General features: G+C 49.5%; 9 protein-coding genes across 9 annotated transcripts; 5 read left to right on the top strand and 4 right to left on the bottom strand.

The window, feature by feature from the left end:
* Positions 1-700: 700 nt before the first annotated feature.
* Positions 701-2292, top strand: J7337_006796 (uncharacterized protein; the record flags this gene model as incomplete). The annotated part of the gene is made up of 3 exons (XM_044824455.1): positions 701-703; positions 767-814; positions 1246-2292. The coding sequence occupies 3 exons, from the start codon at positions 701-703 to the stop codon at positions 2290-2292; spliced, it is 1098 nt and encodes a 365-aa protein (XP_044680112.1).
* Positions 2293-2924: 632 nt separating this feature from the next.
* On the bottom strand, positions 2925-4807 carry J7337_006795 (uncharacterized protein; the record flags this gene model as incomplete). The annotated part of the gene is made up of 2 exons (XM_044824454.1): positions 2925-3752; positions 3803-4807. The coding sequence occupies 2 exons, from the start codon at positions 4805-4807 to the stop codon at positions 2925-2927; spliced, it is 1833 nt and encodes a 610-aa protein (XP_044680111.1).
* Positions 4808-5472: 665 nt separating this feature from the next.
* J7337_006794 (uncharacterized protein) lies at positions 5473-5922 on the top strand (the record flags this gene model as incomplete). The annotated part of the gene is made up of 2 exons (XM_044824453.1): positions 5473-5685; positions 5788-5922. 2 exons carry the CDS (start codon positions 5473-5475, stop codon positions 5920-5922), a joined length of 348 nt encoding a protein of 115 aa, XP_044680110.1.
* Positions 5923-6559: 637 nt separating this feature from the next.
* J7337_006793 (uncharacterized protein) lies at positions 6560-8387 on the bottom strand (the record flags this gene model as incomplete). Its single annotated transcript, XM_044824452.1, has 2 exons — positions 6560-6882; positions 7124-8387. 2 exons carry the CDS (start codon positions 8385-8387, stop codon positions 6560-6562), a joined length of 1587 nt encoding a protein of 528 aa, XP_044680109.1.
* Positions 8388-12713: 4326 nt separating this feature from the next.
* J7337_006792 (uncharacterized protein) lies at positions 12714-15430 on the top strand (the record flags this gene model as incomplete). Its single annotated transcript, XM_044824451.1, has 2 exons — positions 12714-13293; positions 13341-15430. The coding sequence occupies 2 exons, from the start codon at positions 12714-12716 to the stop codon at positions 15428-15430; spliced, it is 2670 nt and encodes an 889-aa protein (XP_044680108.1).
* A 285-nt stretch (positions 15431-15715) lies between these two features.
* Positions 15716-17502, bottom strand: J7337_006791 (uncharacterized protein; the record flags this gene model as incomplete). The annotated part of the gene is made up of 2 exons (XM_044824450.1): positions 15716-15830; positions 15881-17502. The coding sequence occupies 2 exons, from the start codon at positions 17500-17502 to the stop codon at positions 15716-15718; spliced, it is 1737 nt and encodes a 578-aa protein (XP_044680107.1).
* A 1401-nt stretch (positions 17503-18903) lies between these two features.
* J7337_006790 (uncharacterized protein) lies at positions 18904-20085 on the top strand (the record flags this gene model as incomplete). Its single annotated transcript, XM_044824449.1, has 3 exons — positions 18904-19081; positions 19136-19219; positions 19271-20085. 3 exons carry the CDS (start codon positions 18904-18906, stop codon positions 20083-20085), a joined length of 1077 nt encoding a protein of 358 aa, XP_044680106.1.
* Positions 20086-20630: 545 nt separating this feature from the next.
* On the top strand, positions 20631-21280 carry TIM22 (Mitochondrial import inner membrane translocase subunit tim22; the record flags this gene model as incomplete). Its single annotated transcript, XM_044824448.1, has 3 exons — positions 20631-20714; positions 20778-20873; positions 20927-21280. 3 exons carry the CDS (start codon positions 20631-20633, stop codon positions 21278-21280), a joined length of 534 nt encoding a protein of 177 aa, XP_044680105.1.
* A 416-nt stretch (positions 21281-21696) lies between these two features.
* Positions 21697-23055, bottom strand: J7337_006788 (uncharacterized protein; the record flags this gene model as incomplete). Its single annotated transcript, XM_044824447.1, has 5 exons — positions 21697-21794; positions 21843-22512; positions 22580-22626; positions 22678-22731; positions 22788-23055. The coding sequence occupies 5 exons, from the start codon at positions 23053-23055 to the stop codon at positions 21697-21699; spliced, it is 1137 nt and encodes a 378-aa protein (XP_044680104.1).
* Between the last annotated feature and the right edge of the window lie 500 nt (positions 23056-23555).

Below are 23555 nucleotides of genomic sequence, written 5' to 3'. Positions count from 1 at the left end.
CTACGGCTGCGAGCGTGTTAGTTGGGACGGCATCCAGCGGGTTACAGGCCGGTCACCATGAATTGTACAGACCACAGACACTCGAAATAGCAGCCTGCCCAAGTACCTGATGGAATTGACAGCTCGATATTCAATGTCCGGTCTCGTTGCGGCTGCCAGTTTCGGCGCTTGTCGCCTCCACAGAGAACCTACCGAGATGGATAATGCTTCCAGGCTTTGACGCCTACAGCTGATAGAGTACTCCATGGATCCCCCCCTCAGATGCCGACACCTTCGGGGTTCGCGGGATCGATGGAGATTCGCTGTCTGAGAGACACCGGCCCCTGCCCGTGCCACGGTTCCAGTTCCGTTCATGGCGAGAACGCAAGCATTACAGCGCAGCACTACGCTTGCTACGGTGCTTGTGCGAGTGCGTGTGAGTGTGTGTGAGACGTGGAACCTTGGCTGTGCCATCTTTTGTCTTGTCTCTCTAACTGTGGAGAGCATACATCGTTGTAACAGGCTCGATCAGACGCCGGTGCCCGTTACTTGGTGACAAGATACATAGCCATGGCGCGTTCATTTCCAGAGCATAAATATCTGGCATTGGACCCTCGATATCCTACTTTCTCTCCTCCTCACTCTCATCATCATCATCATCTTTCTTCCTTCTTCTCTTACTTCTTCCTCTAACCAATAAAACCTTTTCACAACCGCCAAAATGGTAAGCATTCCTCTCCATCTATATCTCTATATCCTCTTGAGCCTCAACTAACACATCAAACAGGTCAAGGTTCTTGCAGTTCTCTACGACGGTGGCCAGCACGCCAAGGATGTATGTCTTTTACCATTTCTTTATTTCAACCCAATTCCTCTTGATTCTCTATCAACCACCTCCAATGGTCGTTGATTCTGCCTTCAACTCTCATATCTACCGACAACCACAAACAACTGCCCACACACCATCCCTCCGCGCTTGTCGATCTCAAACGCGGGGGAATGGTCTCACTACATGAGAATCAGCCACATCCAGCCCAATGATGCGGGGCAACGTCTGGGCAACATGCAAAGACATCGAGAAGTGATAGTTGGGTGGCATTGTTGAGCTTGTGCCACTCTTGTGGTATACAATAATACATGGGTCTGAGCAACAATGCAACCCAACTTACACCCAGTGTCTGAACACCGCATCATCAACCCCTCAATCACTCTTCAAATCACTTATCCTCAGTCAATTGGTTTCATGACAACTAACATGTCTCATAGCAACCCCTCCTTCTTGGTACCACTGAGAACGAGCTCGGTATCCGCAAGTGGCTCGAGGACCAAGGTCACACTCTCATCACCACATCCGACAAGGACGGTGAGGGTTCTACCTTCGACAAGGAGCTCGAGGATGCTGAGATCATCATCACCACTCCCTTCCACCCCGGTTACCTGACCGCTGAGCGTCTTGCTCGCGCCAAGAAGCTCAAGCTCGCTGTCACTGCTGGTATCGGCTCTGACCACGTCGACCTCAACGCTGCCAACAAGACCAACGGTGGTATCACCGTTGCTGAGGTCACTGGCTCCAACGTCGTCTCCGTTGCTGAGCACGTTCTCATGACCATCCTCGTCCTTATCCGCAACTTCGTCCCTGCCCACGAGCAGATCGAGGCTGGTGACTGGGACGTTGCCCACGCTGCCAAGCAGGAGTTCGATCTTGAGGGCAAGGTTGTCGGTACCGTCGCTGTCGGCCGCATTGGTGAGCGTGTCCTCCGCCGCCTCAAGCCCTTCGACTGCAAGGAGCTCCTCTACTTCGATTACCAGCCCCTTTCTCCCGAGAAGGAGAAGGAGATCGGCTGCCGCCGTGTCGACACCCTTGAGGAGATGCTCGCTCAGTGTGATATCGTCACCATCAACTGCCCTCTCCATGAGAAGACCAAGGGTCTCTTCAACAAGGACCTCATCGCCAAGATGAAGAAGGGCTCTTACCTCGTCAACACTGCTCGTGGTGCCATCGTCGTCAAGGAGGACGTTGCTGCCGCTCTCAAGTCTGGTCACCTCGCCGGTTACGGTGGTGATGTCTGGGACCACCAGCCCGCTCCCAAGGACCACCCTCTGCGAACTGCCAAGAACAACTGGGGTGGCGGTAACGCCATGGTTCCTCACATGTCCGGTACTTCTCTGGACGCTCAGATCCGATATGCCAACGGTACCAAGGCCATCATCGACTCTTACCTCTCTGGCCGCCACGACTACAAGCCTGAGGATCTTATCATCCACCAGGGTGACTATGCCACCAAGGCCTATGGTCAGCGTGAGAAGAAATAAATGTATTGAGAGAATGGAAGAAATGATTTGTACATGATGATGATTAGTTTTACAACAACTGCATTATAGACGCGGGTCAAAAGCAATCAGCGTTGCAGATAATACAATTTGTTAAAGTTCTACCTCCTTTTGTCTTGTCTTCAGTGACCCTAACAAGATGCCGTGAAAAGCCTACGTTAATCTATCAAGCTACCAATTAGTTTGCTGGATGATCTCTGTCCCAAATATTAATAAAGCATTAATATTTGGGACAAAGACAAATCTATCCTGAAAAACAGAGGGCGACAATTGATATAACACATATAGATGAATCACCTTTGCCAGAATAAATCACATGTGTCCTATCTTTTGATTATCCTTTTTGGTTCCTATAATCACCCAACATTGCAGCAGGCATCGGGCTATCTGACCGACATTTTACACATTCTCTCATAATGACTACTGCTAAACTGAAGCCAAGCAGAAATATGCTGCTGTTCGTTGTCTTTTTACTTTGCTATTAATACAAAATTTCTCGCTATTTTTGGTATGCTTCGTTATGAGCCATCATCAAGCGCCATATGGCTGACCATGATTTTACCATTCATGACATGAATTCGTTGCCAACTCCCAACCCATGCTATACTTTCCAATCATTTCCAGAATTGCCACCACTTCTTTTCCTCGCTGGGCTGTCCTCTCCGTCTCAAGACCTGCTCGTCTCGCCCTCTAATGCGCCAGAAATAAACAGGTACACCAGCTACCACGAAGAACACGACGGCGATAGTCTGGAAAGGCTGAGCAAAGACAGCGCGGCTAAGGAGGAAGAGACTAACGCAGCAAAAAATAATAGGCGTCGTGATCCAGGTCTTGTATGGTCGTACCAGTCCCGGCTCTCGCACGCGCAGGATGATCAGACCCAGGACTGTGAGGAAATAGAACGTGTAGCCTGCAACGCCATAAAAGGTGACGAGAGTGCTGAACTCGCCAACGACCACGTAACCAACTGTAAGAACAGCGTTGAGAGTTAGCGCATAGACTGGCGTATAAAACAATCCAGCATCTTCATCGCCGAACATTCTGCGCATCTTACGCGTGAACCAACTTCGAGTACGCTGCGTGCTGAGCTCATGCTCGTGCGGGCTGCCCCCAATACCAATAGTGCCAAAGATCGAAGGGATGTAGCCCTCTTTCCCAGCCACATAGGCCAAACGACTAGAGGTGAAAGTCGAAGAGTTGAGGGCACCGAAACAACTAGCGCTAACGATGAGCGCGAGAATAAGTGAGCCTACAGAACCAAACACTCGGTTGCCAAACATGACAGCTACTGTGTTGGACCCACCCATGCTCTCGAGAGGAAGGACAAGGAAGTAGGCTATGTTTGCTAGCACATAACAGAGGATGACCAGAGGCATGGCTGTGTGGATGACTCGGGGTAGGTCTTTAGTTGGGTTCTTGAACTCCCCAACGACGTAATTTGTCTGGACTATGTTAGTTACCAAGACTTGCAAACCTGACTACTACAACTCACATTGTCCCAGCCATCATATGCCCAAAGACCGGCATAAAGGGCGAGAGCCCAAGCAGACATGTCGGTCGATGTGTTTTCAAACAGCTGGTGCGGCTTCCACTCAACTTCCGACTTGCCCTTGAGGGTCTTTCCTGTGATGGCAACGACAACACCAGTGACGGTGACGCCCAGCAAAGCGATAAATTTCATGAACATGAGCGTATCGTTGACACGTGTGCCGAGCTTTGTAGACACACAGTTCAAGAACGTTACAATGAACAGACCTACAAGCGCAACAGCCTTGTTGATCCAGGGGCTTACATGCTCAGCGTCAGGACCGATGAAGGCTCGAACAAAGTATTCGCCCATGATGATGGCGATGATAGCGGCACTACCGGGCTTAAGGACCAACATGGCAACCCATGTAAAGAGGAAGCCTATCACCTCGCCAAATGTCTTGGCCAAATAAACTTGAGCGCCGCCATTGAGGGGGATCGCTCCTCCAAGCTCAGCGTACGATGCAGCGCCTGTCCAAGCGAGTATACCGGCGATAATCCAGACGAGGATCGCTGCACCAGGCGACCCAACTCTTGTGCTCACAGATCCCGGCGACGAGAAGATTCCCGAGCCGATAATAAGTCCCACTATCAGCGACAATCCGTTCAAGTATGTCAAAGTCTTGTTCTTCTCCAACGATCCTCCTCCCAAGCCGCCGCTCGGCCTCGATCTCGATGTTGGTGCTCCAATGGGAGCGTAACCTTCGGCACCAGCCGAAGAGCTTAAAGGGAACATATTGGCGGAGAAGTCAAAAGCTGAGGATACTGAGTACGATCGGTTCATCCTGTTTGCAGGATTGGCACTGTCGAGGGGGTCATCTTGTTCGATTGACAGTCTCCGCGACGACGATATGCTGGGCCTTGACGAGATCTCTGTAGCCCCCTCTCCGTTGAGCTGACTTGAGCTGGCCAAGGAAGCGAGCTCCAGCGAGTCTCTCGTATTCGACGGGAGTCCGTAAGGCCGCGCCATTGTGGTGTCTGTGTAGTTGTCCTTTCCCCCTCTTCCCAGCGACTAGTTAATTGACCAATCCGCCAAAATCGAGGAACCGAGAGTATTCAATTCGAGTTTTTCAGCTGTGAAAGACTGATGCGCATCGCAGTTCCTTGTCGCGCAAACTTGGAGTGAATAGTGTTGGGCGATCGACGCCGAAGGATGTGAGGAAGCAAGATCTGTGACGTAGAGATCTCAGTGGTCGGTAGTTGTTTTGAAGCCTTTTTGAAGCAGTCGAGGTTAAAAAGATGGGGTATAAAAGCACAATTAAGAAAGTATTCGTATTCGTCAATAAATTGATTGATTGCTCATGGACTCTCTTCTTCGTTCAGTACCAAAAAGGGGCAATGTTTGCTTCGTTATAGTGGAACATAACAAAGAAAGAGGGCCAAGTTGAAAAGATAGGAGTCGGCTTTACCCAACTCATCACAAGGAAGCTTCTTTGTCAATGCAAGTGCTGCTTCGCTTTTCCCTTCCGCGTATAGATCAGAAACACATTACCACTCTAGCCCAACCCCCTTGCTCTATTCTGTGGAACCCAGCCACTTGCACCGCCACACACTGATTAGTCACTTCCTTTACCATTAACGTCGAGTCCATCATCATCGCCTTTCCAACAACCCTTTCGAGAGCACCATAACACCATGGGCTCCGACGATTATGCTGCTGTCGGTGGTGGTGGTGCCCTGAAACTCAAGGGCGCCAAAATAAACAAGAAAAAGAAGAAGCGCGATAAGACCGATCTTGAAAAGAACCTCGATAGTGGAAACAAGGACGAAGAGAAGAGAAAGAAGAAGAAGAGTGAGGATGGAGAAGAGCAAGAGCCCCACGGTGAGGATGATGAGGACAACCCCGAAGTTCAAAAGACGGAGGCTCAAAAGCGCCACGAAGAGATAAAAAAGAAGAGGGCAAGTCTTTCATTGCCTTATATTGTTGAAACCATGCTAACAAGTCTATAGCTGCTCAAACTCGCCGAGTCTTCAAGTTCCCGACCCGAACTTCTCAAAACACATAAGGAGCGTGTCGAAGAGCTCAATACTTACCTGTCTAGATTGAGCGAGCATCACGATATGCCCAGGATTGGCCCTGGTTAAGGATATCAGGACAGGAGGTTGAGTTGGGGGCGAACATGTGTAGGCGGATGGCTTGGAGTTGTTGGCGCTTTTAGTTATATCCTCGAATCAAATACATTATTCCCACAAATCATTTCTGTTGTATTGATATACAGCATAATCAGAATCGGTTACGCCTGGACGCGCGTAATGTTCACCCCGTGCCGGGCTGAAAGCACGAAGGCCCTGTATCAGAGAGTAAAGGTTACGACCACTATGCACTAGATGATTCCCTGTGTTTTTACGTCGATTGGCTTGACAGGGGAAAAGAAAATGGAATGTGCAATATGCAAACTCAAATGCTTGTATTCGCTCATGTACTATGCATTTTAAATACGATCCATGTTCGGCATATATGCTGGACGCCATTAATGAACCAAATCTCCCCCAAGATACAACCGTATGTGGAAGTTCTTGTCTATTGATTAATCCCGTCTGATGCTTCCCCCAAGTCTATTATCCTGATTTTATACCCATGAAGAAAGGACCGTGATATTCGTAAGGATGAACCCATTCTGAAGAAGCTGGTGGTTGCAATGGGACCACAAGTTCGTTCGCCACGGGATCTGCGTGACATTTTGGTTCGGTTTAAGGTGAGGTCGATGTGTCAATAATCCATTTACAGGAGAATGAAACCACCAAAGACCATACCCACGACTGCGGCAAGAACTGAACCAGCGGATCGAGGAGCGGCGTTCTGAAGGTCAGGGTCGCTGCCAGCAGTATTTTCGGCTGAGGGGACAACCTCAACCCAAGAAGTCGAAGTCAGGGTTGTAATACCACCATCTTCAAGCGTAGAAGTGAAGGTCTTGGGCACTGCACTCGAAGTTCGTCTGGTACCTGTTCCAGTCACAGTGCTTCGTGCGGACTTGGTCTCAGTCGCGCTTTCGGCATCTTCTGAGGTTCGTGAAGCCTCGTCTGTCTGACTTGCGGTTTCCTGGTCTGTCTCGATGTTAGCATATACGCTCAGATAGTAATCGTTTGCAAAAGTGTGTAGTCAACGCAGAGGCAATCAATGGTCAAAAGGCATTTTCAAGTTTTGGCGCACTTGCGAAAGTCACGAAGTCAAGGCATCAGGTTGTGGAGATGACACGAAACAGTAATATCACAACAGGTTTGGGGAGTTGGATTCGCAGCAGTGTCCCTGGAAAGAGCCCTGTTGCTGCTCGTCCGTCCCACATACCGGTAGTCGTCTCTGTCTCCTCTGAAGCCTGGGAGGCTGTTTCCGACTCTTGAGTTGGCCCGGAAGCTGACTCAGAAGTTGAATCGGGGAGGACAGTGGTAGCTTCGGCGACAGTGGACGAGGGAACGGTGGCAGTTTCGATAACAGTGGAAGTATCATCAAGGGCGGTGGATTGAAGGGTCTCACCCGAAGAAGCCGTCTCGGACGGTAATTCAGAAAAAGAGGAGGTATCAGGCAAAGAAGTTCTTCGAGTAGACGTACTGGCAGCAGTGGAGGTTGCAGCACTAGGAGCAGAAGGATTGGAAGTTGAAGCACGAGAAGAGGGAACAGTCTCAGAAGGTTCCTCTTCCGAAACGGACGTACCAGTGGCAGTGGCCTCGGAATCATCGGTGGTCGATTCAGGGGAAGAGTCTTGAGTGGACGAGGGTCGGTTCTCCGTGGTCCTGCGGGTGGTTCGCTGTGTAGAAGCGGCTGAGGATGCAGGCTGAGTAGGCTCCTCTTGGGATTCCGTGGCAGAAGGAGATGCTTCAGTAGCTGAGTCCTCGGCAGGTTGGGCAGTGGCAGAAGGTCGGCCTGTATCCGGGTTAGAGGTGGGTTCCTCAGGTTCTGAGCTCGCAGGGCGCGAGGGTGAGGAAAGCTCACTGGTGGCAGATGGCTGAGTAGCTGACGGTTGGGCCTGGGTGTTTGAGGCCTCATCTGTGGCGCTGGCCTGGTCGGTTGGCTCTCCGGCGGTAGCGGAAGGCTGAACAGCAGTATTGCTAGCCTCGTTCGTGGGTTCATCAGCCGTAGCAGTGGGTTGCTGCACGGTGTTCGAAGCACCACCAGAGGCTCCGCCTGAAGAGCCGCCCGAGGGAGCATTGGAAGCGCCATCAGAAGCGGCATCGGTAGGGTCAGTGCCCTGCGCTGTATCGGTAGGTGGTGGTGTGTTTTGTCGTCGAACCATCTGGGCCATGGAATCGGAAAGATTTGGTCGATGAGCGTTCATGCCATGCTTTCCAACATCACTATGGCGGAGATGTCCAGGGCAGAATCGGGTAGCGCCTCCAATGGATGCTACACCGGCGCCCAGAAGACAGCAAGCGGCCAAAGCAATCAAGGCCTTGCCAGCTGGGGATATCCTTCTGGTCTTTGTCCTTGGGATGGTCTGGGCAGATTCCGAATCCTGGAGTAGTGCTTCCTTTGACGACATGGTCCTCTCTTCTCGGTCAGTGCTCAACAATCCTGCCTCCATGCTGTAGTCGTTCTTGGTGTCGACAGATGCCATGATGTAGAAGTGAGTGAGGAGGTTTGAAGGAAGGGAGAAGGTTGAGTTTTGTAAGTTGAGCAGGGTGATATAAGAAGACTGGAGACGGATATGCAGAGGACGTTTAGCGGCTGAGAATAGTCCAGAATTGCGGACCCAAGACAGATGGCAGCTTTTTTTGGATTTGCTATTTGGGGACGGTACGAGAGACGACTGGCTGAGAGCAGGTGGTGAGGTTGAGGAGGCGAGATCTCAGACGGTGAGTGGTGAAGACAGTGCAGCAAGCAAGCTAGGGTTCAACAACGTGCAGACGACAGCCGGCAAGAGGGGTGAGTGATTCCCTTAATCGATGATGAAGAGTGTCGTGTGCCAAGCAGACAGGAGGTGGCTCTAGCGTACAAGAGAGGAGTCTGCTCGGGTCTATGAATGGAGCACAGCTGGTGATGTGAGGATGAGAGAAGCAAAAGGGACCAAGAAAGTGAATGGTGTGCCGCCTGCCGGTACTGCACAGTACTGTAAGCAATTGACAGTCGACCGAGGCGTTGCGGAGTGTGAGCGAGGGAGTGGAGGAAGTGGAGGCAGTGGAGTGAGTGATGGGTGTTACACGAGCTGAGTCCGTCACGTCAGGCCAACTGCGAGATTGAACTCAACTTCAGGGCGAGGAAGAGGAGAGTTTGGGTGTTAAATGCAGCCTGTGGTGGTAAATCGTGGTTAGGTGAGGGGATCTGTTCTGTCCTGCTAAAAGCCCCGAGACCTAGACTGGTCTTGGCAAGAGGAGGCTGAGCTGCAGACAACTATCACAATGGCCCAAGTAAGCTGTTTTCTTATTTGCTGCTGTGACTTTGGTTTTTTGTCTGCTGAGTGGCAAAGGCCAAAGGTTGTTGGAGATCTAGACAAAAATCGCTATGGGTGTTTCTTTTTTAGGCTTGGGCGGGAACCGCTTGCAGTTTTCAACGACAGCCACTCGGGCACTAGGCAAAGAGCTAGGCCTCGTGTAGCGCTTCTGTCGTCCCGCCAAGTTCAGCCGGCGGCCGGCTACATCCTCCGCCTACTACAAACCCAGTCGCAGAGACCAGAGGGAAGGGCGGGTTAAGCTCTGAGCAGCCCGGGGAGCCTGGAAGGGATGGGCTTTGGTGGAATTTGGGTGCCCAAGGGCGGCTCAACAAGTAGTGACTGCTTGACCTGAAGTTGACCAGAGATTGAGCTGAGGCACTGACCGTCTGATAACAAGGGCACAACTGCTCATTCTTGGAACATCCAATTGCTATAGAAACTTGATAACGGTTTCAGCCATTGTTTAGTAATTATTGGCCATACAGGCTGGGCCATCAACAGAAGTCGGTTGTCGCAATTCCGATATACCACCTTTGGTATGGTTAGGTCTTGGTTCTTGGTTCTTGCTGCACAGGCGTTCATTCAACTCCATCACCACGTAAACGGTTGCACGAGTAATTTTGTCCGTGGGGCCACCGTTACCACATCCGTTGACCCCCCTGGTACCTGTCCTTCCGTTGCTCATACGGCGGCGCCTCATCAACCCGTTCATACGCCGCTAGGATACGGAGCTTCATGAGCTTTGTGATGTCACCGTGGATGTAACGGCAAATGGACAGGCTTGTTGTATAAGAGGAGCCAATATTGTGTGATTGTCTCCGTATGAGCCCATCGTCCTGCCCTTCGTATTCTTTAAAAAGCTCCCGAGGCCCATGGGAAGTATGTCATATCAATTGACAGGTTGGAGGGGAAGGGTAGAGGACAGTAGGAGGTCAAGAAGGGGTAAGAAGTCGCCTCGTTCCCAGGTGAATACGAGGAATCGCCATAAAAAGCTGAGCCTCGAGGCGGGTCAACATTCGGGCCCAAGCCATTGGTCCCAAGATGATGCTTTTTTTTGCCCGCATGGCCCCGATCCTCATTCCATGTTTGACCCACCTGGTTAGTCCCCTGAACCCTGCCCCTGACCTTGGTGTTGTCTTTCCATCTTCATCTTCTCTTATCCAACCCTTTCGAAGCGTTGATCGTGTCCTGCAACTTGGGGCTGCGATTATGAACACAATCAATTGACCTGGTCTGGCGGTATGATCGCCAACGTGCAGCAATGGTGCATATCGGCCATCACTGATCAACCAACTTGTCTGCGTGAACCGCGTTGCTGATGTTTGGCCATGAACCTTTGTCCTATGATACGCCAAGTTTGAGACATGTAATGGTTGCTCTTAATTGTTGTGATAAGAAACCAGGTGTGATATCTTACAACTCTGAACTCGATTATTCGTGCCAACTTCTTTGTTCCTATGACGGATCGACACCTTCACCAACTGCGATGACGGAGATGCGCAATATCAAACTGTGATACGATGGGGAATTTCGGTTGATCCATGAGATGGAGTACGGAAACGTGCACAGTCCTTGGCTCCGCGGCGTGTCCGTCCAAACGAAGCAAATTTTGGTGCCAAGCAGAGATGATGTATGCAACCGGATCTGGCGGCTCAACAATTCTGTGTCAGAATTGAATTGTTATTGACCGTTGATGATCAGTTGCTGCGAAATGATGCTCAGCTAAATCGTGTCATTCATTCACAAAGCTCCACGCGGCCTATCTCGTTACCCGTAAAGTCGATTCCGCCAACGTGGACCAGCGCATCTGGGAGAAAAGAGAATGGCTGGCACAGATGAAATTTCATTGGGTCGTGTGCAGCCATGTTTGCGCTGTAACCCCAGCTTTAACGATTAACCAAATCGCCGTTCGAGTCACTACACCCAAACTCGGAGCATGAAACTCCAGCCTTCTGTGAGAGCAAAAATACATACTAACTGTGTTTTGATGTCCTCTCTGAATGACGGTCAGCTAACACGCACACTTACGAGATGTGTCTTGGTTGTGAGACGCACCAATGCAGCCATGGAGGCCTAGTAACAGTCGGTAGACCAACCACAAACCACAATCAGAGACAAATTGCTGTCAAAGTGCAACTGTCTTGGGACAAGCAAGTAGCAAGTTGACTTTTGGGTCTTAGATCCAACTCTTATTAGCACTGGATCCATTTGGAGCTATGGCTTGCAGTAGGTATGAATATGAGTGATTTCATGGTATGGCGATAGTTGGCAAGGCCAAATCGCTCACTGTTTGGATACAGTTTGTAGACGATTCATCGGATATAACAACAAGGTCCAGTTGACTGACGTATGTATCATCCTTGTAAATGCTTTATACCTTAGACTAGAGGGCGATTGCTGCACTGCCTGCCTGCGTGTGCTGAAGGTCCAGGATGGGCGTGGGGAGACAGCTGAGAGTCCCACTGGCTGAAGGTTGAATGTATGTCTAAATTTAGACCACTCGGAAGCCCCAGTAGTTCGATCCGTCAGACGTCCGATACGATCTGATTGATAGTGAGTGACACTCGCTGTTCTGGTGCTGTTGAGTTGTCGGTATCGTCATGACTATTTTCCCGTTGTATCCATATGTAAGCAAAACAATTGTGTAGATTTCTCTTCCCATGCGCCCAGTAAAGAAGGTTATGCATATGATTTTGTTCCATTCAGTAGTTACATCTTTCTCCTGCTCTCCAAGGGATGGAAAAACAATTTGAGTTTGTTTTCTAAGCCAAGGGGTGGAGTCAAGGCGTTTTATCGAACAAGGAGATATTTAGCGATGGATCTGGAATGTTACAACATCAGTATTCAAATCGTTTAGAAATTGGCAAGAAACATCAAGGGAACATGAGATCAAAACAAGTGTAATCCATCGAGTGCTTTAACTGTCATTGAATATTTGCCTCATAGCTATAGGGTATTTCTGTCGACTTGGTCAATTCGATAGTGAATTTGTTGAAGCCGGATGAGGTTACCTGTTTATGATAAGGCATTGAGCCCCCTCCAAGAGAGGTAAGAAAACTCGACATCTTCAATGCCAAGTGATAAAAAGACTTGAGTAAATCTAGTATTAGTTTAGCAGGATTCTTGCCCAATTATTTTTAGCACTTGAAGCCAAGGTCCAAAGTTTTCCTGCTCCCCAAAGCCACTATCGATTGACGTGGCTCATGAATGGCCGTGCCTTATTTATGTATGCATGCTGCTGACTGATTGAAGTTAGCTGACGAAACACCCGATGGACAAGTCCACTGTCACATGTGGACGAGGACAGATGCTCGAGCTTCTTCCAACAAAATCGACGACGTGGAGATAACTCCACTGACAGGAATAGTCTCCGATCCAAGCTATTCTCACTCTCTTTATTGATCAATTTGGTCCTTTTGTTTGCGACAATCCCCTTGAAACGTGTTTTGAGGCGCATACGCAGCCCTGTTGTCTTCCCATGATCGATATCGAGGTACCTTGAATACTCTCGTCATGACAGAGCATCTCAGCCCCGACTCTCTAATTACTCTCGACCCCGACGAACAAGACAGCCTCCGAGTTCGATCGCGATCGCCTCACCCGTACCATCACCAGAATACAGACCTTCCGCATCTCTCGGATCGTTTTATACTGAGGAACCGCCAAGCGCAATCCGCCAAGACCAGTGACGATGCTCCCCACGAACCCTCGCCTACGACATGGCCAAGTTTTCTCAAGGACTCGCCGCAGACGAGCGACAGTGGCTCCGAAGCCGACGACGAGCATTATCTAAAAGGCTTACCGGCGCCAAAAGCCAACCTGCACAAAGGATTGAGAGGCCTCAATGAACCGCTGTCTGGCTCTTCAACACCTCTTCCGTCACCGGCGCTTCTTGATGGTCATGCCATTCGCACCGTAGACAAGCCGCCCATGCCTACCGAGACCCCGGAAACGAAACGTCTGCTCGAAGCCCTTAAAAAACGAAGAAGAGTCGTTGTTCGACGCATAACTGAGGCTGGCATTGTTTTAGCGCTGGGCCTCATGGTAGCCTCAAATTCCCAGGTATTGCAGCTCATAAAGATCTGGGGAAAAGGTATGCGCATTGCCTTCCTTCTTATAGCCTTGACTTAACCATCATAGATATCCTACTCTGTGGCCTTGTATATGCGGGACTACTCGCTCTGTATCCTGTCCGAGTCGTCGCTTGGGCATACCGTAACAGGACACCATCTCACCCAATACCTCTCGAGCTTCCTGCGCACTTTGACCCCGCGCCCATATTATACCCTTCGGCAATTACTCTATATGTCTCGCTTCTTATTTCGTCAAGCAACCCAGCAGCGATATTACCTAACCTTATTCTGAGCCTGGCTTCCATTCCGCAGAGCGTTATTCCCAAGGCCGATCCTTATGCTACATATGATGTGTTAGCATGGGGCCTAACTTGCATCCCATTGATCTGGAGTCCAAAGCAGCGTGAACACTTCGAAAGCAAGCACCCAGAATCCTTTATTTCAGGAGAAACAGCTATTCTGCTGTATCCTCTCCACCAAACTTTGTGTGTGACATTGCACTATCTCACTACAACTAGTCTCTTGACGGCTGAGCTCCAGCTCCTGTCAATCGCACTCATCAACGTTTTGCTTTTAGCTTCTTCACCCCAGGCTCTGATTCTCAAAGCCCTGTTGTGGGGTGGCGGCCTTTCTCTCCTCTTCTTCTGTGGACGTGTCATAAGCTGGGGAATTGCTCTGGCCAGAGTGCCGAAATGGAGATTTCGGAGAGTGTCAGTCTCCCAGCGGCCACCACTCTGGAAGAGCTTCAAACAAATTTTCTCGCTACGACGGCTGAGGCACGAATTATTAAGACCAGAGTATGAGGATGCTGTGTACGATACCATTGGCTCATCCGAGGACGAGGCAGGCCCATTGTTCAAGAAGCCTACTCGAGTTCAAACATTTCGACCAAGCTCCCCGAACCCAGCAGAACCCGATAGTGCTCCCTCTTCACCCACGGCTACAGATGCTTTCGGTAACTGGTCTTTTGCACGGAGACATACCTTACCACACCTTGATCATGGAAACCGACGCAACGCGACGCATACCCCTTCAGGGCGCAAAAAGCGAGCAACTTCCATGTCCGTTCGGCCCTTCTTCAAGCTTACTCAAGAGCAAGCGACTATGAGGAAATGGCTTTATGCCGGATACGTCTACTTGAGTATCATCACTATCATCCTTGGTGGCATTCGAACTTATGTACAATGGTATGCCCTGGATGGCAATGAGCCTATTGGTTGGGCTTTGGGGTATCTATTTGGTGACTGGTCATGGTTCCGATATCAAGTTGTCAGCCTGAATTTGGAAAGATGGATTTGTCTGCCTACACGAATTGACCCTACAGAAGACAAGCAATGTCACTCTGGTTGGGTACAGCACGTTCGCCATAACGACTTTGGAGAAGCAAACACTCGACTTCTGTTGAGTGCCTACTGGATGGGCATCCTGATTCTGGGGCTCATTATCGTCTTCCGCCTGAAGGACATCTATGAGGTAGATACACGGCGGAAGGTGTTTCACTTTATGATGGTTGGCATGTTTCTGCCCGCAACCTTTGTCGATCCCACGTATGCAGCTCTTGCCCTGTCTCTAATTCTTGCGGTCTTCTTGATCCTGGATCTTCTGCGGGCAAGTCAGCTGCCTCCACTATCAAAACCTATTGCCTCATTCCTCGCACCATACGTCGACGGCCGAGATTTCCGTGGTCCAGTTGTCATCTCGCACATCTTTCTTCTAATTGGGTGCGCAATCCCTCTCTGGCTGGGCCTTGCTTCTCTGCCACGCTCTGGATCTGGCTACCTCTCTGGTTGGGAAGTCACAACTCGAGATGTCAGTCTTGTCTCCGGAGTCATCTGCGTGGGTTTAGGAGACGCAGCTGCTTCTCTTATCGGCCGTCGATATGGGCGTCGGAAGTGGCTCTGGGGAGGCGGCAAGAGTCTTGAGGGCAGTGTCGCCTTCGCTGTGGCTGTCATGCTAGGACTTGGTGCCGCCAGTATGTGGCTGAGAATCGGTGGTTGGCCTGCTGCAGGTGAGCAGCCTGGAGTGATTGCTGGCACACGAAATGCTGCGATGTGCTCATCCATGGCGAGCTTGACGGAGGCTGTTCTTACTGGCGGGAACGACAACGTTATCGTACCAGTGGTGTTGTGGACATGTGTGAAAAGCCTCGGTGTTTGATACAAAAGTACATCAAAGGTGGCGTTCCATTGGTTTCCTCAGGACTGATGCTTCATATAGAGAGCAAAGACATGGCAGACGGCTGCATAGACGACGTAATGTTCATGACAGACTTCAAGATAGTCTCAATTTAGGGTAGTTGTTTCCCTGTATGTTTTAATTATACCCCTTTTCCAATTACAATAATGTAACTCAAACTCTCTCATGATATCTTATGCTCTCCCGACACCAGCGCCCATGCACCTATGTTATGCTTCCGATTCTATATGTTAAACTAGTTTTACATTATGACATGAGATCCTCCAGGATTGCCTCTAGCTCGTCTTTTCTAAATGGCAAGCTCAGCAACTCTGTTCCCAGAGCATCCTTCATACTTGTGATTATTTGATGATCGTGGAATCTAGTCTTCGTTAGTCGTGATTGTGTAACGGAATGTGGCAATGAACGTACTCTTTCAGCAGGGTTCGGAAAGCCATCTCAGAACTGCAGATGAACTCTTCCACGGCCTTGTTGTACACCATTCGATACTCAACACCAATTGGCTCATCGCCGCTGTCGCCCTCCTCCTCAATAGCAATGAGCACCTCACCCACCAAGAGGCGGAACAGATTCTTGGCGTTCTCGGGCAAACTTCGTAAAACAAACGCAACGCCTTCTCTACCATTGACTCGGTGAGCATTCCTCCCGAGAAGCTCATGTACCTCATCCACAACATCCAGCTCGGCGCCATATGGGGCAAAGGTCGTACAGTCGTGGAACGCCATGTTAAACGCAGATCGCACACCTATGTCCCACAGTAGTGCAAAGTCTGGTGTATCAGCTGAGCACACCAGCCTTATTTGAGGATGCGCCGCGAGTTGCGCCAGAGCAGATTGCGAGCCAGATTTACGAAGAGGCGCTGCATCGATTGAGTTGACAACCAGAGTCAACGTTGATGACGTTGTAGCGAGGTGTGAAAGAATGGCAGGGACCATAACGGCAGGTTGCGTTAGAGGAATACGGTGACTCGGATCAACAGCCGTACCAATTGTGCTCAATACCTCGCGCATAGTGGTATTGTGAGCGTAACCATTGATTATAACAATCTTGTCCCCCTTCTCCTTCCTAATGGTAGAGTACAAGTGACCAGCAAGCTTGTGCAGGAGACGTCGCTTCGAACCATAACCATATAGACACAAACTGAACCCTTGCGATAACTCAAACGCCCATTGCGGGAATGATTCGGCATGTAGACTCTCCAGAAACTCGATATCGGCCTCATGGTGATCCTGGGTTTCTCGCATAATAGTAAAGTATTCATCGTGTGTAAGTAGAGCGAGTGATCCCAGAGTATTATTCGAAGTCTTGGCCCGCCCAGGTTTGTTGTGCGCAAAGTATAATTCGTGAGGAGGCAGGTCGCGAGGAGGAGTAGGAGATCGAGCTGGTGCTTTCCGCTGAGCTTTCCGGCGAGGTGTTGATTTCGAAGGTGTCGGAGCTTCATCTACACCTGATGCTTCTGTGAAAATGGCAATATCGCCCTCGAGCGCTTCTTCGTCTTCACTAGATTCGTAGATTTGCTGCGCAAGGCCATCGTATTCCTCCTCATCTGTAAGGTCGTCGCCAACAACGTGTTCTATGAGAGCTCTCGTACTCTTTCGCTTGGCAGATCTGTCTGCTCCTCCTCCAGGTGTTCCTCCATTCAAAGCAATTGACGTTTTCTTGTTTGGCGTTTCAAAAAGCGCAGTACGGGTTGCTTTCGGTGTAGGAGTTTCGCCATTCACAGGCTTCTTTGGTGGTCTCCCTCGTCGTTTTGGTGCAGGTTTAGGGGTTTCATCTGGGTCGACTCTTGATAATGATTCGGATGAGCTTGCATCACTGTCTCCTATCACATCTCGGTGTATAACCTCTGTATGGCCATTCGTTCCGGTGGTGACTTTGGGTGAATGATGAGGTGCACTTCGTTGTCGCTTCACTGGTGATGTTTCAAGGTCGCTTTCGGGAATGGATTCGAGATCTTGGTGCCCTCGCTTTCGTAAGGATCTTGGAGGATCTTGTTGAGTATCAGGCTCAGGCGCTGCATTTTTTGGAGGCATTATGTGATCGTTGAGGCTGGCGGAATCACTTAAGTCCCCCAAGAGCCAAACTTTTTGTAATTGTTGATGTAGTTTCTAGAATGGGTAAAATGAATACAGAGCCCAGGCGCGTGGTAACTACTGGTAACGCGCCTGCTAAATTGGTAGTGGCGCCTGTGGCGTCAGTGCATGTGGCGTGAGCTTCACTTTCAACGACAATTCATTGTTTCTTCACATGTATTTGTACCTAGACAACGACGATGTTGAATCTAAATTTATCAGCTTCATTAAATATCACAAGGCTTATCTTTAGGCCGAGTCTGTGTCTGCCTCATCACACAGTCTCAACTTTCAATGACTTGCCAATTCCTCTTGAAAAAGGCTTGCAAGAAGATGGTCGCAAAGTAGAGATCAAGGCTGTTGTCCTCGACAAAGACGATTGCTTTGCTTATCCTGATAGTATCGAAGTGTATGACTCTTACAAGGTGCCTATAATTTGTGCTCACTCTGATACTCAAGATTGTCTGCTAAACTGAAGCATAGTCTCACTTTGAAAAGCTAAGGTTGGCTTATCCTGGTCGCAAGTTACTTGTGGTGTCAAATACTGCTGGAGCAACGTCGTGGGATAAGAATCTGAAGCTAGCTGCTGAGGTTGAAGAGAACACAGGAATCACTGTGCTCTCGCACTCGGTCAAGAAGCCAGGTTGTGGGCAGGAGATCATGGAATACTTCAAAAAGCACCCAGAGACAGGAGTGACGGAACCTGCACACGTTGCATTCGTCGGTGATAGACTGACGACCGACATGATGCTTGCAAATATGACAGGAGGGTGGGGGTTTTGGGTGAAAGACGGAGTAATACCTCTGGAAAAGAAGAGTATCGTGAGTCGCTGTCTGCCCCTCAACAGACGATAAATCGTCGTAAGGCAACAACTGGCAACAACTGACAGCACTAGTTCTCGAGATTGGAACGACCTTTAGCTTCTTTCCTCTTTGCTAGAGGTATTTATGCTCCTGAACCCCGCAGCATCTTTGAGGAGTAGCTATGTCGGAAGGTGTCGAAGGGAAAAGTCAGAGTCAAACGGCTCGTCTGAACTTCTACGTTTACAATGAATCACAATGCGATCTACGCCATTTTCATTCATTCAGTACGGGCACCTGACCTTTTATAAGCATTTGCATGGCTTAAGCAGACAACGCAAACGGGACTGAATCACTCATCTATTGTCCTGAGAGTCTATAAAGCTGCGTTCGTGATCTTCATTCTTTACTCTTATCTTCTTTCCGCACTGCCATTCTACAAAGGCATCGTCGCTTGCCCTGTATACTTTGCCTCTCGTTCTTCGTTATCGTCACCTTTTTATATACTCGTTTCTTCACTCTCCTCTCTTCTTTGGTCCACCCTAACATTGAACCTCAAACATGGGTGGAAAGACTTGGTCTGTAGACGAAGAACGAATGCTCTGGGAAGTCGTTGTTCCTCGCTCAGTAGCTGCTGCCAACCCAGCTGATCGACGCATGAGCTGGGAGCAATGCGCTCGATATATGAACGACAATGCTGGTGTCATCGCTCAACGCAACTATACTAAGAACATGTTATGTGAGTTATCCATACGCTTCCAATACCTTCTAATGTCTCTGCTGACTCCGATAGACGAGCATCACTACCAGAACATCGTCAAGGGCGGTTCTTCTCCGAATGCTGGTCCATTTGTTGAACGTCACCTTCGCTTGATCGGTTAGTCTTGCACGATCTCCCCCTCGGTTCCAAGGTTCTAATAGATAACAGAATGGTACAAGAACCATAGATCGCCTCCACCGGCTAGTCCCCCTCCAGTTTCGCGAACCTCTCAAAACCCTGAACTTACTGCGCTTTTGAGCCAGCAGTCGAAGCCCAAGAGACGACGGGCCAAGAATACAGCCAAGACTCGAGTCGCGGAGAATCGAAATGCACTGCCCACTATCAATGAGGATGGACCTGGACCTGGGCCGAGTGGCTCAGGCACATCCAACGTCCCATATTCTCGTTCATTCGCCCCGTACGAAGGGACTCAGCAGCAGTTTTTAAAAGAAAACCAGTTGGTCCCCGTTGACCCAAGGGCGAAGTATGCACTCGACTTTCGCCCGCTGCCTAGAACAGTGCGCGCTGCTAGACCAGGAGGCAACTTCTTGAGCCGCCCCATGGAGAAAGTGGAAGGTGGACTTTGGCGCCTCGTCCCTGAAACTCGAGAGAACGAGAACCCTGGAGATTCAATGTCCATGGTCACCCGAAACAGCAATGTCCAGGCTCGACATTCCAGGGCGCAGGAGGAAAGCTCATGGACTCGGCCATATACTGTGGCCCCTCAGCAGGCCCCTCAGGGACCTCAAGGACCTCAGGGAGGTGGCCTACCTTCTATCCGTCAAGCATTTCCTTTCATCAACTTTAGGCAGCCTCTGAACTCGGCTCCTTTTCATGAGACATCACATCAAACTCGCAAGCGCGGCTACAGTGGTGGTCAGGACCAGAATCAGGCCCCCAAGCGACGAAGACTTCCTGATCACCCTTGTCCCCCGTCAAAGCAATTCGCAGCAGCCGAACCAGAGAAAATAAATCATGGATGATTATGGACGACGGTTTGGCTCACAGTGAGGCAAGACGACGCAGACATTGGACGAGGACGAGTGAGAAATTGAGAGTGGGACGGAAAGTGTAGCTAAAGGGGACGCATGAAGGGACTTTTCTTTTGAACTTTGAAGATTTGTGGCTAGGAGGATGATTGCTGAGACTTGACCAGAGGAAATGTATTATTAGAGCAACAACTTGAAGGCAGCAGTTTGTTATGACAGCCTTGTTGATATTTAAACAAACAACAGTTTTGAAATTCCCAGAATTCATTGTCCCACAAGTCAGTGATCCCAATCTCGTTTGATCCTTTGCTTGTTCTTCTCCCTAGCTTTTGAAACATTGAGCTGATTGTCTGCTCGGGCCCGCCGAAGTCGGCATGGTGGGGCCGGATCTCCGACAACGCCCCCCGAAAAGCGGTGACCCTTGGCAGAAATAATCCTCCCGAAAGATTTCCCCAGAGAATCTCAAGCCCATCCGGCTGTAGCTAAACCCGCCCTCCCACTTTAACGACCCGTGTTCCTCATCTCATCTCATCACAACTATGAACTTCCCGGGAATGACACCTACAGGCGGCGCTGCCGCACCGCCTGCGATCGGCGGACCTCAGGATCCCAACGTCAAAGCTGTACGTGGATGCGCAACTTACTCGGGATTTCGCGGGGCGCAAAGCTAACTCTCAGAAATATAGGTTCAATCTGCGATGGAGTCTTGTTTTGGAAAGTCTGTCATGTCGGGAGTTATGGGATTCGGTATGGGTGGTTTATTTGGAATGTTCATGGCCTCTGTACGTTCTTTGGCGAACTTAGAGCCGTTATCCCAAGCTAATATCTCTGTCAGATGTCCTACGATACACCTTATCACACAGCCGCCCCCGGTAGCCCACAAAGCACAATCACATCGCTTCCTCTCAAGCAACAACTCAAGATCGGATTCAAGGATATGGGAACACGATCATGGTCCATGGCTAAGAACTTCGGAAAAGTTGGTGCTTTGTACTCTGGCGTAGAGTGCGGCATCGAAGGCCTGCGAGCAAAGAACGATCTTACGAACAGTGTCGCCGCCGGATGTTTGACGGGTGGCATTCTGGCCAAGAATGCTGGCCCTCAAGCTGCTGCTGGTGGCTGTTTGGCTTTCGCAGCCTTCAGTGCGGCTATCGATGCATACATGCGATCACCACCCAAGGACGATTAAGTGCTAGCAGCTGATGCAAACAAAATTGGGGTTCGAATGAGTGGGTTAAGAGATGTTTAAATACGCTTGGATTTTCTACAGACCTGGGAGTTTACGGTAATCATATTTCTAGAGCATAGGGCGGCGTTGGGAGACGGACTCCTCTCTTTCGGAATGTTTGCCACTGTACGTACGAAGGTGGTATAAGGATAGATATGGAGATGACGATATGGCAATTGTATTAACAGGTATTTTAAGACCCAAGCTTTATAGAGGAGCTGCTCGTGTACCCACGAGTCTACACTGTAATCTTAGCAAAAGAATATATGTCTGCAATGACTGCCTATCGCATAATTGCAACTTGAAGACCCCTTGTTCTTAACGCCGCGCTTTCAAAAGAGCAAGTAGCACACGATCTGCTTTGGACAAACTCAGGCTTAACTTGCCTGGTATACTTGGAAAGTCCCAAACTCCCAATAAGCATTCTCAAATGCTTCAGGGTTGTTGGCGACGAGATCAGTGCATTTGCCTGAACCTGAAAATAGTCAGCATTATGTCCTTCCAAGTATATGAGCCAACTTACATCCAGAGTCGTCCCAAACGTGATAAACAAGACTACCACACAGGTCGATATTGGCAATGATGCTCTGGTTCTTGAAATGCGTGCCAATGTCGCAATGCGTGTTGGGAAAGTCGGCAACAGCAGTACCCCAAGTGTTGGGTTTTGGGCTGTTTCCTTTGATATCTGACGGTATAGAGTCTCTACCGAACTGCCACATGCGAATGCCTTCATGCCGCCATTCAACCGCCATCACGCCTCCTCCATTCTTATTGAAGACGGTACCGTATCCCGAAGGCTTTGAAAGAACGCCACAGCCTGCATTATCGTCCTTTTCGTGGTTGCAGTTTTTCTGTAGTGTCTTTCCTGTCTCCTCGCGGCGTACGTCCATTGAGCAGTCGCCAGTAGTGTGCAAGGTCATTTGATTCCCGTCTTCAGCTTTGTTTGTCGACTCCATCACATCAATTTCTCCATGGTTTGGCCAGTTGTAACGGTCAGTAAGCCAAAGGGCCGGCCATGTGCCACAGCCATAAGGAGTATGCTTGACGTCGAAGATGAAGAGGCCGTTCTCGTATGTCTTCTTGGACTCGATTCGGACAGAAAAGCGACCCGTAGACGCATTAGGCTTGCTGCTGGGGCCTACAGAAGTGTCGACTCGGAGAACGGCAGTGCTAGGCGTAACATATGTGAGATTCTGGAGTGTATTAGGTGAATATGATCCAAAGCAGTAACTTGTGTGGTGGCCGGTAGGGGTGTCTTACAAGTTCCTTTGCTTGCGCTTCTGGAACGTAATGAACGAAGCCCTCAGCTGAAAAGAAGCATTAGTATTACAACCCTGGAAATCGAAGGTAGTTCTTACTGGGGTCGTATCCTGTGAAATAGTTGAACTGGTCAAAGAAGGATTCACCTCCATCTAGGCAGTGGTTAGCGGATCTTTGTATTTCCAAGTTGAGGATGACAGCCACTTACATGTATCTTTCAAGCTGTACGATAATGGTGTGTAGTCAGGATAAATATTCTTTCTAGCTCTCTCCACAGCGATGGCGACAATTATTATCACTATAACAATGATGACTATGATAATAGCGGCCCAGATTCTCTTTCGCCAGTATCGAGGATTCCACCAGGGCATTGATGAGCTCGCATGGCGGATTTCCTGGCCTTTGCGAGCCAGCATTACCTCGTCGTAAATTGGAGGTATCTCTCTAGGCTTGACGCCAGATGAATACATCGACATGTTAGTGTAGTTGAAGGTGGAAGAACTGGGGCAATGGGCGAGTGAAGAGTTGGAGTTGAAATTGTTTGCAGCAAGTGATGAATGACAAGAGGAGAAGAAAAGCAAAGAGAAGAGAAGAGAGTTGGTGATAGATAGAATGGAATGGAATGCAGTGTAGAAGAGATATGTGTTGATGGAGATGGATGAGTTGTCTCAGCCTCGAGTGCACCACCTCAGAAGCATGAGGTACCTTATGAATCAAGTTTCCTTTTTTATTCACAGGAAGGAGGAATTGAGGAATGAATTTCTGTTCAAACATTTAAAGGAGCAAAGCAGCTCTCTTCCTTCCTTCAATACTGTGCAGCTGCAGATAGGTAGGTAGTCGAGCGCACATCCAGGGCAGCCCGTGAGCGATTCGCAGTCCCTTTCTATAAGACTCCTGCCAAAGTTTATTGGGCATTTGACGTAGGTATCATGAGCAGCAAACCACTATAAAAAGGGTACTTGACGGCACTCGCGCC

The sequence above is a fragment of the Fusarium musae genome, chromosome 5, assembly GCF_019915245.1.
Source record: "Fusarium musae strain F31 chromosome 5, whole genome shotgun sequence".
NCBI lineage: Eukaryota > Fungi > Ascomycota > Sordariomycetes > Hypocreales > Nectriaceae > Fusarium > Fusarium musae.
The sequence above is the reverse complement of the archived record's forward strand: the minus strand, read 5'-3'. Positions and strand labels throughout refer to the sequence as shown.